Source organism: Haliotis rufescens, unplaced genomic scaffold (assembly GCF_023055435.1).
Source record: "Haliotis rufescens isolate VD_foot unplaced genomic scaffold, xgHalRufe1.0.p SCAF_8, whole genome shotgun sequence".
Lineage (NCBI taxonomy): Eukaryota > Metazoa > Mollusca > Gastropoda > Lepetellida > Haliotidae > Haliotis > Haliotis rufescens.
Window position 1 is genome coordinate 12,452,749 of NW_025964372.1, and position 16,113 is coordinate 12,468,861.

The following is a 16,113-nucleotide window of genomic DNA, read 5'->3' on the forward strand; positions in this document are numbered from 1 at the left end:
TGGTGTTATTCCATATACAGTTATACGATCCTGCCCCTGGAATGTTCAAATGTTCCGAGCTGTTTCCGGAATGGGAAGCTTATTTATTCTGACAGATCGACCGTTTTCAACAAAGCATATTCCGTGAAAGGTGCTAAGGCTCTCCTTCGATGCCTCTATCAACCGACAGTGGAGATGTTCGGGTGAGCATTTGCTTAGTGCCAGTTCCTGCTCTTCCCTGTGATTGTTTAATCTTGATCACGTGTTCCTTATTTCCAACTCGAAACAGAACTAATGGGAAATGTTCTCAGCATCTGCGTTGTCTGTCTGTCTGTCCATGAAATGTCATGAAATGTCAACGTCGCCGTCTTGCAGCTGGAATATTGCCCAGTGCTGCGTTAAACAACAAACAAACATTGGAGACAACTGACATATATAATGATGAAATTGTGCATATTTATCTTTGAGGAATGGTCTTCTTTCACGCGTTCAGAAATGGGTATCTGTATCTAGACAAGACAGGTTCATGTTAAGTGTGTGTATGATGTTAAGTCATATGTCTAGACATATATACATGCAGTAAGAATTTAACAGAAATTAATAATGAGTTTGACCGTGAACCACATGCTTGTTCAGTCCACCACAGTAGCTACGTGTTTATATAATTCTTGTAGAAATATCCAGCTTCTATCTTTACTGTGTCGACATGCTTTTTTCTGTTTAAAAAAGACAGTGTCAAATGTTTAGATTCGTAACCCGTTTTTATCATACTCTCAAGTTTAACTTTGATTTTTAACAAGTCCTTCCATTTTTCAAAGGGCTGTGTATCTTGATGTGTAGGGGTAAGGTATGGGTGTCATGGTAAGGGTGTGTATCTTGATGTGTAGGGGTAAGGTATGGGTGTAATGGGTGTGTATCTTGATGTGTAGGGGTAAGGTATGGGTGTAATGGGTGTATATCTTGATGTGTAGGGGTAAGGTCTGGGTGTCATGGTAAGGGTGGGTATCTTGATGTGTAAGGGTAAGGTCTGGGTGTCATGGTAAGGGTGTGTATCTTGATGTGTAGGGGTAAGGTATGGGTGTAATGGGTGTGTATCTTGATGTGTAGGGGTAAGGTATGGGTGTAATGGGTGTATATCTTGATGTGTAGGGGTAAGGTCTGGGTGTCATGGTAAGGGTGGGTATCTTGATGTGTAAGGGTAAGGTCTGGGGGTCATGGTAAGGGTGGGTATCTTGATGTGTAGGGGTAAGGTCTGGGTGTCATGGTAAGGGTGGGTATCTTGATGTGTAAGGGTAAGGTCTGGGTGTCATGGTAAGGGTGGGTATCTTGATGTGTAAGGGTAAGGTCTGGGGGTCATGGTAAGGGTGGGTATCTTGATGTGTAGGGGTAAGGTCTGGGTGTCATGGTAAGGGTGGGTATCTTGATGTGTAAGGGTAAGGTCTGGGGGTCATGGTAAGGGTGGGTATCTTGATGTGTAGGGGTAAGGTCTGGGTGTCATGGTAAGGGTGTGTATCTTGATGTGTAGGGGTAAGGTCTGGGTGTCATGGTAAGGGTGTATATCTTGATGTGTAAGGGTAAGGTCTGGGTGTCATGGTAAGGGTGTGTATCTTGATGTGTAGGGGTAAGGTATGGGTGTAATGGGTGTGTATCTTGATGTGTAGGGGTAAGGTCTGGGTGTCATGGTAAGGGTGGATATCTTGATATGTAGGGGTAAGGTCTGGGTGTCATGGTAAGGGTGGATATCTTGATGTGTATGGGTATGGTCTGGGTGTAATGGTAAGGGTGGGTATCTTGATGTGTAGATGTGTAGGGGTAAGGTCTGGGTGTCATGGGTGTGTATCTTGATGTGTACGGGTAAGGTCCGGGTGTCATGGAAAGGATGTGTATCTTGATGTGTAGATGTGTAGGGGTAAGGTCTGGGTGTCATGGTAAGGGTGTGTATCTTGATGTGTAGGGGTAAGGCCTGGTTTAGGGGTGTATGTCGTGGTAAGGTTTGTTTGTAATTGCACTTAGCGATATTCTAGCTATTAGATGGTGGTCTGTAAACAATCGAGTCTGGACCAGACAATCCAGTGATTGACATCATGAGCATCAATCCCGGCAGTTGGGACACGATGATATGCATCAACCACGTCAGCGAGTCTTACCACACGATACCGTTAGTCGCCTCTTACCATAAGCACGGGTTGCTGAAGACCAATTCTAACCCTGTTGTTCGTGATAAGGGGGGGCTGTCATGGTATAGGGTATGTGTCGTGAAAACATGTGTCTCTCGTGGAAATAGGTGTTCGTCGTGGCAAGGGGTTAGTGTGGGTTGGTTGGACGGGATTTCAGTATGTGTGCCAGTAGATGTATATAAGAGTCATATACGTTAGAAATAAAACAAGGTATACATACGTCCTATGTATAAAGGTGCGGTGGCAGGTGCGGCCCTACAGTGTGAAGTACATAGCTTCAGCAGTAGTGGGAGGATGCAGCACAGCAGCACCTGCACACTCGCCGCTTTACTTACTATTTCCTCCAAATGATCCACTGGCTGAACCATTTGGTGTTTTTATTCCTACACTGTGGGATGTGATCAATTTCCACTTGAATCATTCTGAGTAGAGGTTATTGTTTAAGGTGTTAATGAAAGGTACCCAACCCCACCTATTATGACAAATGACGGGTTCTAAGAGACCGACCATTTGATATTCGGGGGTTGGGTGGGGCTGAAATTTTTATCGAAAAAAAAGAAATAATTATACTTTAGATTGTTAAAAGAACGAAATTGCCTGCCGCAACAATGACATAATTGCAAGATGTTCGCCTTCAAAAAAACTTCAGGCTCATAGTTTTAAATAAAAAAACATATGTCTGGTTTTGTAGCTGTGGCTGAATTTCTAATCTCGATACATAGAAAAGCCCCCCCCCCCCCCCCCCCCCCCCCCCTCCAGAATATCAAATGGTCGGTCCCTTGCGATGACTAATGTGTACTGTCAATATGCCATGCATTTTGTCAACATCCAAAATATAGCCGCTGTACATGCAGTGGGGTGAGGGATGGGGTGGGGCTATAACCATTCCCAGGCAGGACATGCATACATACACGGGGCATGTTATAACCATTCCCAGGCAGGACATGCATACATACACGGGGCATGTTATAACCATTCCCAGGCAGGACATGCATACATACACGGGGCATGTTATAACCATTCCCAGGCAGGACATGCATACATACACGGGGGCATGCTATAACCATTCCCAGGTAGGACATGCATACATACACGGGGGCATGCTATAACCATTCCCAGGTAGGACATGCATACATACATGCTATAGCCATTTCCAGGCAGGACATGCATATAGATGCACGGGGGCATGATGTAGCCATTCCTAGGCTGGACATGCATATAGATGCATTGGGGCATGCTATAGCCATTCCTAGGCTGGACATGCATGTAGATGCACGGGGGCATGATGTAGCCATTCCAAGGCAGGACATGCATACATGCATGGGCACCACGATATAGCCATTCACACATGCATTCAATAAATCGTCATATTCTTATCTTATCACTCGGTTAACTAGATACAATACAAGAAAGGTTGTGCAATTTCTAATGCCGTCCTTGGTGTGTTGGTGTTGATGTTGCTCCACAACTTATGTTGATAAAATGGTTGAATTGGCACAATGATTTCTGTGTTTTCCGTTCGTGGGCGTCGCTTGATAACTCTATGTGTATGTCCATGTCAGTCTGGATAGGGGAAAAGCACGTCTTGCTTACTGCACCAACTTCAGAAATATACTGAACAACAAAAGTTCCTGTGACATTGAATAAGATTTAATGCAAAGTTATGTGTTTTACCAAATCAAAAACAATTTCGGTTTGCAACAGATAACAGTCTCCTGTAACGTGTTCAAATGGTTTAATTTGCCATACTGACTTAAGAAAATGCGTGATTTCATAAAAAAAACAACCCATGAACATGCAAATATGTCAATTTACAAATCAATAGCGTGTGTGTCCACCTCTGGTTGCAATGCACAAGCAACACATCTTCGTCTCATTGAATGGACCAGGCGTCGCACAAAGTCCTGTTGGATATCTGTCCATATATGCTGGAGCATGTTTCGAAGTTCCTGGAGTGTCTGTGGAACACGTGGTTGACGTCGAAGGCGCCGATCCATCTCATCCCACGGTGAGAGATCAGGGGAGCGAGCCGGCCAGGGGATGACATTCATGTTGTTTTGTTGAAGAAAATCCTGAACAAGTCGAGCAATATGAGGCCGGGCGTTGTCATGTTGAAAGGTAATGCCTGGGCCATGACGACGCAAAAACGGTAGAACAGGGCCGATGATCTCGTCGCGGTAGCGCTGTCCATTGGGATTTCCCTCTACCACTATCAAAAGGGTCCTCTGTCTTGCTGTAAGCCCACCCCATACCTTAACGCTGCCGCCCCCGAACCGATCTTCTTCCATGAAACAATGATTGACGTAACGTTCACCTCGACGTCGGTACACTCGAATCCGTCCATCACTGTGGCTGAAGTGAAAACGAGACTCGTCGGTGAATAGAACTTGTCCCAACTACATGGCCGTCCAGCGTAGACGCTGTCTGCACCACTGTAGACGTGCTTGACGGTGGTTTCTTGTCAAAATTGGACGTCTGGCGGGTCTTCTGGCGACAATCCCTGCACATCTGAGGCGACGGTTTGTGAAGATATTCGTCGAAGGCCAGGGATGCTTCTTGCAGTCACTGTTCCTGACTGGAATCGATTTCGTAGGTGTGTTGTTCGAATCCAGTTGTCTTTTCGATTATTGGTTACGCGTGGCCTGGCACTTCGAGGATGGTCTCTGACTGCATTCGTCTGTTGCCAACATTGCCATAAACACTAAATGGTGTTTCTGTGGACGTTAAATTGTCTTGCAACATCACGTTGACTCGATCCTACTTCAAGCATACCAATGGCTCGCAGACGCTCATTTTCGGACAGGCGTGGCATTTCGTAATGTCGAATAATTGCGTAATTTTGTTGTTTTTTCTGAGTGGTTGTTGTCAGCACGATGCACGATGCGTCAACGCACATGTTTTTATACCCATTCTTGGGTAGTGAAATGCATGGGGCTTGCATAAAAGTCAACTTTTGCATGGAATGCATGCTTTTCTGTAGCAGTTGCGTTTTTGTGACTGATTCCATACATGTACTACAATATTGAAAACCAAACTTTACTTGTTTGAAAAATACACCAAAATATTTGTGTCACAGGAACTAATGTTGTTGAGTATACATCACGCAAACAATCATCATCATAAACATATAAAACATAAAATGTATTTACAAATGTAGCATAAAATAGGGACAAATTAATGAATAAAATAGATCCTATCATTAAACTAATGGAATCTTTGGCTTGCAATACTACATTAATGGACTGCTGAAAAAAGAACTTCATTTTCACTTTCCGAAAAGTTTACACCTAACAAAATTGTATCAGTTTTAAAGCTAGCATTCACATTTTGAGAATTCAGAAATTAATTGTCAACGGAATTTGGTACACCATGGGCATGAAATAATGCAAAGCATTTCGCTTTCTAAACCACAATCGCATGATTTGGTGTCACTAAGATGTACACGAAAAATTACGTCGTTCCTCATGATCCGTGATATAAAAACAGGGCGATGTTTTGTTAGTCCACTTGGACATTCCGTACTCTGTACCTGCATGACATTGATAGCCTTAAGCGGATCATAAGGGGTGTCACAATTTATATAGAGAACGTTTCTCTCTAACTATAACAGTACACCTTAGTCTGGCTCTCAGTCCCACAACCATATTATTTCCCCTTCGCCCAGCCCTTTTTGTAACACAAAATCCCTAAATGAAGCATGTCTACATTTTGCCAGCCAGGGGGGCAGGGGGGCAGGGGGCAGTCCCCCCCCCCCCCCCCCCCCCGGATTTTTTTTAATAGAAAACAGTTTTATTTGAATCAAGTTGGGGACAAGTGATACTTGTACAAATATTTGCTACCCCCGTCAAAAAAAGGTAACTACGGGCTTTATCTCTCATCTCACTGGGGCTCCTTTTCAATTTAAACGGAGTTATTTGTTTCTATCAAAAATATATATTTTCAGAGACTAAGCGTTAGTCTACAGTCCAGTGATGCAGCCGGGAATCGACCATCTCCCCCGTCTATACAAGTATTAACTAGATAATGGACGTCTATATCAGTAGCAACTAGATAGTGGACGTGTGTATCAGTAGCAACTAGACAGTGGACGTCTATATCAGTAGCAACTATAAGAGACAGTGGACGTCTATATCAGTGGCACCTAGACAGTGGACGTCTATATAGCCCCCTTCTGTACTACACTGCAGTGCGTGCATGGTCCCCGGCATCACGCACCCTGTAAATACATCCGAAAGTAGAATAATGAAGCCATTGCATGAGTGGTTACAAAGTGTTTATCTTAGAGCAGGGATAGAGAGCTGGTGAAACAGATACTTATATGGTGATGTCTTATGTTTATTCACAGTTTTAGATTGTACGTTTCTGATGAATTGAGAATTCAAACAGAGTACAGTTAAAAGGGTCGTTGAATCTGGTGACAATATATATTGCTAGTTCAGATTCAGTCTTTAAGGTTACTTTGATCCGTTGTCTCAAAGCCTAACAATCCTTACTGTGCAAGACGTTGTACAACGTACTATATGTCACTGACGCTATTGATACATATTATAGTGCCGGTGTTATCACACGTACAAGCGCACTATACCCTCGATGCCCTAGGCTACAAAGCTGGAGAAGTGTCGCGGGCCCTCGCGCCACCTCAGCATCTGGACAACCCATAGTTGATCAAGTGTTATCAATGTGGAAGGTATGTAGAAATAAAGCAACATGAATTGATCAGTGATATTCGTCACTGTTCGGGGAGTACAAGCTCCCCAGCATCGACTAAATGCGAACAGTCGTGTTGTTATCAAACACTGTCCGTCTCGCTCCGAGGAAAGTAGGTCACGGCGGAGCGGTGTTTGTAGCCGTCCGAGGTACCCTGCAGCAAGAACCGTACACCTTTACAGGCCTGTCGGAGAGGTCGATAGTCAACGACTGTTTGCAAAGATGAGTTTCGGTTGTGCAAGGTGTGATTACAAGCAGTTGGTGTTGCACTTTGAAGTCTGATAACAGATACCAGAATGCGACATATATATCTATTGTGAAAAGCTAAGGTCACGTGTTCTACATGCAGAATTCTTCAGGGAACGCATTCCGTGCGACTCGTCTAAAGTATGTTAGTTTCACCCTATTTTATTATATGGATCCCAAATCTGAGACATTGAAATGGCGGAACAAAATAAACATTTGTGAAATGAAAGCGTTGTTTTCGTTATCTGTCATTACTGCGGAAATCTCTCCCAAAACGCATAACTCTAGTGTCGATTTCAGATTTTCGAACAGATCTCAGTTTTCTGTTGTAATTTGGAACTGGACGTCTGTATATGTGGCTAACTTAACAACATATTCAAGAATTAGTGTTACATATATATTTCCATTCCTTGTATATTATTCCAGTTGAACTCTAACTAAATGGTAGAATTAATAGATCGATGGGCATGCGGGCGGTGCGTTTAAGAAACTATACCCGTTTAAAGAATGATACTTTTATCCTTATGGATAGCCGGTGTTTTTTTCTCAACATCTGCATAACACGAAGCATCTAACGGGCAAAGATGAAAAATTGACGGTGTATTGTTTTTCGTCTCTAAATATGATTCATCATCCATTTTCAATCTAAAAGAATTAAGACCATTTCAAAATATTTATTTTATTGATGCTTACGTGGGATGTACAATGTTGGAATTTCTTGACAAATAAAGCAGATATGTGCAAAGTATACCAAGTATATATGTACATGTAATGCTGTTCTTGCTCATTTTATCCCAACAAGCGCGGGAAATTTGGGCGTACAGAAGAGTCGCTCTGCGCATGCGTTCACCTTTGTCTCTAATGGCGGCCTCCAGTGGGGAAAAGGAACAGGTACAAACTAACCAAATTTTATTCCAAAGTAACTGTATGACTGGGTATTTGAGTGTAGCCGCATTGTGTGGGTGACTGTATACGGATCCTCCTCCACCCATCTGTCCCAATATTCGATATTTGTGTAGTTATAGCCATTTGCTCACCTCATTGCGAGCGAGATTTTCCAAGCGGAAAGCGAAGAAGTAGCAGTCTCGCGTGTTCAGAGGGTTTGTCAACACAGCAAGAGGGTGACTCTCGTGTTTTGCAAACTGTGGTGAAATGGTGACTCTATTTTCTCTATCTTGCCATTCAACTTCATGGACTTTGAACTACTTTTGGAGAATGTTATAATACAATGGTTGCAAATGATTTGCATTATTGTTTTTGTTGACAAAAGTTGGCTTCGACCATCCAAGTTTCTTCCTCGTATGTTCGCGGAGTGTTCTGTCTTGCCACTGCACCCACCAGGATGTGGATATGGAATATTCTGGTCTTTTGTCGACGTTCTCTTTTAGTGGCCATGCTGACGTTATTTTCATTTTTTGCCACTCTTTGGTCAGCAGGTGACCTGAGGTCATGTGTAGCCACAGGACAATGCGGTGTTGTTGAAATGAACATGACCTGACTTCGGTAGATACACAAGGCCATTCTTGATGTGTCAGCTTTATGTTTCCAACTCTAAACTACACAACAATCATAGATTGCTGGCTGTAAGATCATATACTTATATCTATGTTCTTTTTGAAAAAGTAAAAGAGATCATTTGACTATTGAAATCAAGAAGGTGTAACAAGAAGTGAGTGGATCCATAATGCAAAGGGGAATTCTTGCGTCAGTGATATATTTAATAATGTGGACAAGGTATATATGGAAATATGAGTATCATCATTAAGTGGTATATAATTTGTTTAGTATTGTAACAGCCTAGTAGGTGATGTGGTCTTTTGTATGATTAAGATTCAGCCAGCTGATAAAGACAGAATAAACACGTAGCAAGATTGTAACAGTAAAGGTGAATAGCATTTCATGGGCATGGCAGAACTATTGTCTATATGTTACCCATGTCCACTAGTCCTTATAATGATAATATAGAGCAAAACCTTTAAAAATGGCAAATTTCTAGTAGTCCTTATGATACTTTAACTATTGGGCAGTTTGGCAAGGACTACAGGACTAGTGCCAATTTCTAACGCTGCTTAAGATCATATAATGTTTGATTTATTTGTTCTTTTATTTTGTTCCTGAAGTCTTACGTGACAAATCATTAATTTCATTGTTCTATTTTTCCCATGCCTGGTCAAATACCAAAGTTTATTATTGATAACTTGATTTATTGTATTCAACACATTCAACAAACCAACTTATATAAAGCAGATCAAATGTAATCCGCAAGAGCATTCACATGTTTGGTTTAATATGCTTAAGAGTAAAGACTCCAAATTAGATACTGTGGCAATTGGAAGACATAAGCGTTTAAACTTGAACCACCCAAGACACCTCAAAATAAAGTTCTGTGATGATGTGAAGAAGCCTCATCATTCAAACAACAAAGCACATTTACCTGTCGTGTATTGTGTCCTTAACTTTGGCAACTTATGATAACAGTTACACATGGACAAGTACCATTGTACCAAGTTGAATGAACACTGGATTAATGAAAGACAGTGGTTAAACTGCTGAATTAAAATACTGTGGAGAGCATTTTTTTTGTCAGACATCATTACTTATTGTTAAAGTTTGATGCACAAACTTGACTACCAAACATTGTGTCAGAATAAAACACTAACTTGCAAACTGACACCAGTTACTTTTCCACAACACCTTTTTTTTAACTTTTGAAAGTTCTGATTCTTTAAGATATTGAGCAATGTTAGAAACTAGTTTCACTCCACTGGTCCTTATAATGATAACATACAGCAAACCCCTTAGAAATGGCAATCTTCTCTAGTCCTTCTGATACCTTAACTATTGGGCATTTTGTCCAGGACTATCAGACTAGTGCCAATTTCTAATGCTCTTGAGTGTGACATGAGACGAACTGAGGGAGTTTCACAGTTTTAGAAACTTCATTCTGTGAATGTGTTTTGCCTCAGTCAGTATTTGTAATGTATGTGATGGCTTAGGGAATCCCTTGGTTGTCAGTGTTGCAATCTCTTGATATAGATTATGTTGGTTTGTATAGTTGTGGCTTTGTTGAATACTTACCGGTATAAGCTTTTCTATAAGGGTTTTAATGTTCACAGGTGCTACCTTTTGAAATTCATACCACCTGGTTTGTCTTTGCCTCTGACATATAGACATGAAGATAATTTGCATGAGCTTCACATCAGTGAATATGCTGGCAACAAATGGCATGGGGTCATTTGCATGATTTCATTTATCGTTTATGGGACATTCTTCTCTATCTTTACTATCTTGAACAACATCTTTAGGATGTTTTAGATGACAATCAGTTAATGTCATGGAAATCAACTGATCTTAAACCCTACTACATGGAGAACCTGGAGATTCTGTAGTTTTCAGTAGGCTATCCATGGTAGTGTTCTAAATTACGGTGTCCTCAGATTCAAATACCTTAGGAGGAAACCTCAAGGATCCCAGGACCCCATTAGTTTCAAACAGTGACTGGTGTTCTGGGATAATCACCTCAGTCAGTTTAGAATACTCTTCCAAAACAGGGAACACCCAACAACACTGGGGTATCCTCCTCATGTTCAACTGCAGGATTGACAATGATGTCACCTTGGAATATTGAAACAAGTGTTTCTTTAGAACATCCGGAAAGCTTCAGATTTGATGTGTTCTACATCACTTTCTGTAACATTAAGCTGACACATTGTGATGTAACCTGGTACTTTTCAAACCGACAGTAAAGCTTATTCAATTGTCCACTAAGAATTGATACATTTGTGAAAGCTCAGTACTTACACTGAAGCTTTTCACAAGACATGCTAGATGTTTTACATCCATGACACCTTACATTGCAGAACAAATACTGAACATGCTGCTTAAGGTTCCTCTCTATAGCATATGACAGCTAGTTTTTAATCAAGTCTTACGTGACATTTCCTTGACTGTTTTCATAGTTTTCTTTTGTAGCTGAACTATTGAGTACTTGTTAGGCTTACATGGTAATGATGTCTTGCATGATAAACAGGCGGCAGTGTGTTACATACTTTGAAATACTGGTCACCAGTTGCCATCTTTGGCATATATTATTACACTGATTGTCTGGTCCAGACTCGATTATTTACAGACCGCCGTCATATAGCTGGAATATTGCTGAGAGCGGCGTTAAACAACAAACAAACAAAACATCATTACACGGCTGTCTGGTGAATAGTAATTAGTATGTTTTTGTGCTTTCGATCGGCAATTCAAGAAGTTCCCTGGAAACACCAATGATGTTAATTCAGTACTTAACATTGGTATTGGAACACATCCATCCCCATGCTGTTGTATACTGAATGTCATTATTGCCAATAACATTAAATTGATCAATAACTTGCTGTCAGTATTCCCATACTTGTAGCGAAATGCTCCTAGTGCAGTTAGTGTATTTGTACATATAACATATTTTGGTGAAATAAACATCCAAATTAAAAATCGCATTGAGATGGGAGACTTCTTTGGAAGAAATGTCAGTGCTGACCAGACTGGAACATGTGGAGTGAAAGTGATAATGCCTTGTAACAATGATCCATGTGCGCCCTCAAATCTGTCGGTAGCTTACTCCTTAGGACCTTCAAAGTCAATTGATAACAACCAGGGTCTCTAACTTAATTCACTTCGCTAATAGACAAGTGAACTTATGTCATGGTTTACATGTCATTGACAGCATCTATAAACATCATCTCAGAAACCACTGCACCAAGGCCTGGCAGCCATATTGAACAAACCCATTTGTGCGATCAGTTCATACCACACTGTCCTGTCAATCTTATGAAAGAGCATGATCCTACCTCTGGAAAAAGCTCCCACTTCATGTTCACATCGGATCACAGCGACATTTACTATTATTTACTTAACTTAGTTTAATTCCCAACTGAAGATTCACTTTTTCAAGATAGCCTTTATTGCGTGATATATGCCAGTCAGACAAGCATCTATCACATACAACACCTGTCCCTGTATACCACACTCATACCCAGCCAATCCTGATTGAAACATGCCCCAACTCAGTTTTCATGCAAAGACAAAAGATCCTATATGTAAATATATACCAAACACTTCTCCAACACAGATTTCCTTTTTATTAGTTAAATGTAACTGGAACCACAACAAGTTTTTTATTGTTTGTTTATCAAGGCTTTGCTTTGCCTGACCTGGTAACTTGGTTGATTGTGTGTCATTAAGTGAGCTTAAATTGCATGGATTTATGCTTGTGGTGTCAATCACTCTCTGCTCTGGTCCAGATTTTATGAATTTAGACCCCTCTCATATTGCTGGAATATTGTGGCGTGAACAGCAACATGAGCTTAAGTCTTGGGTCTTCTTCTGTTACCCTAAAACTCTTCTTCAAAACTGCTCATCATGTATACATCATATCCCCATAACATCCTCCCCATGTCGTTTGCTGCAGCAAAGTATATTTTTAAAAAAAATAATCAAAATGGCTACTGATGCAGCTCATTTCAGTGAAAAGAAGTCGTACACCAGACTCTTCTGCAATACCATATTGTTTTCAACTGTTTAGGAGAAGTTCATATCGGCCATCTTTACAATGAAGCAACTTTTGAATTGTTTTTAATTCAACTGGTGGAAGATGTTTGAAGTCTGCAAGTACAGCCCATGTATGTATTCAGGTGATCTGACAGACTAGGTCATGTCTAAGGAAATATACCTCATTGACCAATAACTTGAGATTTTATGAGAGAATATAAGATAGCTACGTGATATACTGAAAAAAAACCAATGTAAAACGAAACATGTTTATTTTTTCATGATAAAATATTGTTCTATCTGATCATGACATCTTTTTTGGAGATTCAAACATATGTTCAAAGCTTGATGATGGTGTAACAATTAATCGAAATATCGATATATTGCTATTGGTAACACTTAAAGTCAATAGATCGATTGTTAAATCAGTTTCCGATCAATAGTAACAATTTCAGTTAGCAATATCAATAGTTTCGATTGTATTTACCATATCAATAAAATACATGCAATGCTGTTCACATTTGTTTTGTTTTTTATCATGAGTGGTAGTAATTTACACTTGGTAATGTGGAAGTTTCTTTTCTAAAATTATTAGGGTAAAGAAAACACATATCAGTCATTTGTCAAACTTTACTTTTTATTTGTTGTTATGGTTATCATATTCAAAGGAAACTTCAGTTCCAAGGTTTAATTCAACTCTAAAATCCATCTAAAATGATACACTGAAAACTATCAATATTTATCCCAATAGTTTCTTGCAATATCAATAGTTATCGCAATAGTGATATCCAGACCAATAGCACCCCTACTTGATGACTTTGTCATTTCTGAGAGGGAAGTATCCAGTGAGTTATTCTTCGGAGATGTAGCTGGGTAGCGCAGATAAACATGATGGCCGAATGACTGCACCCAAAGGTGGGAGAGATATGACAATTGGTTTGGGGAGAAAAGTTATAGATAAGGGACATTAGAAGTGTGAGAATACGCGAGAAATACCAAACTTAACTCCCACTGTTCATACGTTGGGCTTGTCCGACATTGTCGAGGTCGAATTTTGTTCAGGGTGTCATCATTTTTTAAATACGGGTAAATATTACATGATGTTGACATCTCATATAAGAGACTTGTGGTCGTTGTTTATCGTACAATAAAACACTGCAGGGTGAATAAACCATGAGTGCAGTGTTTATTTCTTAAATAATCACTTATTTGGGCATATGACCTCATTGACAAATTTCCAGTTATGTAGTTTTTGGTTGACTTTGTGAAAGTTCAAGGTCACCAATATTAGAAATATAGTCAATTATCTAAGATCAGATTTGGAAAATGAGCTTAGTTTTTTATGCTTTTGTACTAAAATACTAGAAAATGTGTTTCTTACTTTGTTTATGAAAGTTTTCATATTTACAAACTCAAAGTATTATGTATTTGAATGATTGAAGAATGCTATCAATCAACATTTTACTGTTTTGATGGTTCCCCCATGTCATTCTTACAAATACTGTAATCATCATCTATGCTTTGTATGAATATTTGAAGTGGAAGTATACTGTTTTAGTGGATTTATGATAAAGTATACCTATAAAAATTACAACTCCTTCTTATCTAGGATTATGAACAAAGTGCCCTTGGCAAGCACATTGGATTTGTTTTGGTTCAAAATTGGAATTTCTTATTTTTATTCCCCCCCCCCCCCCCCCCCCCCGACATATAATGATGGGGGGATATAGCCATCAGTATGTCCATCTGTCGTACCGTCCGTTCGTCCGTCTGTAATCATTGTTTGTCCGGAGCATATTTCCTAAACCGTACAACCTAGCTCCACAAAACTTGGTTCACTTACCAATCAGGCTCAGTAGCAGTGCCTTTTGCTATTTAGTGATTTTTAGAATTTTTTATTTTTGTCGTTTCCATGGAAATATGATGAACTTAGGAAATTTGAGGGTACTGCTCTTGTCCGGAGCATATTTCCTAAACCGTACAACCTAGCTTCACAAAACTTGGTACATTTAAAAATCAGGCTCAGTAGCAGTGCCTTTTGCTATTTAGAGATTTTAAGCATTTTATATTTTTGTTGTTTCCATGGAAATATGATGAACTTAGGAAATTTGAGGGTACTGCTCTTGTCCGGACCATATCTCCTGAACCATACAACTAAGCTTCTCAAAAGTTGTTACACCTATGAAGCATGTAGTGGTGCCTTTGCTATTAACAGATTTTTCTTTTTTTTCTTTTTTTCAATTTAAATTGAAAATTGATGAACTTAGGGTAATATCCTCGTCTGGAGCATATCTTCTAAACCATGCGACAGAGATTCACCAAACTTTATGCACATATCAATCATGTTCACTAGTAGTGCAGTTTGTTAGTTATAGATTTTAATCTTTTTAATTTGTAGCCCCTGGCATATAATTCTAAGGTGTACTATTTACCGATATATACTATATATGATGTGAGCTACATAACCTAGTACATTCTCTTTATGCCTTTGTGTCATGAGGCTGCTACAGCGCTATTCATATGCAAATCTGCAAAGTTATTGTTATTATAATTTCATGAGATCATCAGAAAGTGAGCTACATGAACCAATATTTAATAACCTTCATTATATTTCTGGTTTTGGCATCAAGGAAAAAGATTTCCTTGCCAATCTAAATACATTTGAAGGTACACACAGTTTACCGACATGCCACGTCGGGCGGATATGTCATCTTCGGATGACTCTTGTTTATGTTAGTTATGAATTTCTTTCACTTGCAGTCTGAATTTAACTTTAAGATTCCAGTTAGGGAAGTTTTACTTGACATTTGCCAGCTAATGTCGACTATTGAGCTGGTCTAGATAAATCTCTACTGTGAGTTTTTCTTTGAACTACAACACCATAAATACGAGTGGGGTGCTTTCTGCTTTTTTAATTCATTTCATACTGGAATTGTTTTCCTTAGAAGCAGGCATGTTTTTGTAGTAAGAAGCGTAAGCTCAGAACCTAAAGATTCATGTGCCCCAAGTGGTGGTTCACCAATGTTTTGATGGACTTGCAGAATGTTTTGAGCTAAGGTGATGAGACAAAAGTAAGAAGTACATACTGTGTGGATGCTGGGATACAATTGTACCCCGAGTAACCTATATACATGTTGTAAGAGATGACTAGAATACCTGGTCTTTGGTGTTGCTTCTAATATCTACCACTGGTTTGTTCTGTCCAGACTCCATTGTCCATGTACTCCATTCTCCATGTACTCCATTGCCAATTCCTCCATGGTATTTCGCTGGAATATTACTGACTGCAGCGTATAACAAACAAACTCGAGTCTTAGGTGCAGCACCAGCTGTCTCACGTTGTACAATACCCAATGTAGGGTACACTGTTCACATTGTACAATACCCAATGTAGGGTACACTGTTCACATTGTACAATACCCATTGTAGGGTACACTGTTCACATTATACAATACCCAATGTAGGGTAC

General features: G+C 39.9%; 1 protein-coding gene across 4 annotated transcripts in view; it reads left to right on the plus strand.

Annotated features, from left to right (window-relative positions):
* The first annotated feature begins 6,727 nt into the window (after positions 1 to 6,727).
* Positions 6,728 to 16,113, plus strand: part of LOC124124792 (histone-lysine N-methyltransferase EHMT2-like) — a 90,629-nt gene continuing 81,243 nt past the window's right edge. For 3 of the 4 annotated variants that reach the window (XM_046488064.2, XM_046488066.2, XM_046488065.2), the window contains exon 1: positions 7,926 to 8,000. In XM_046488064.2, the coding sequence (XP_046344020.1) occupies positions 7,950 to 8,000 (51 nt within the window). In that variant the 5' untranslated portion in view covers positions 7,926 to 7,949. Of the gene's footprint in view, positions 6,844 to 7,925; positions 8,001 to 16,113 lie in introns of those variants that run through there. The other variant, XM_046488067.2, reaches the window with a different exon arrangement.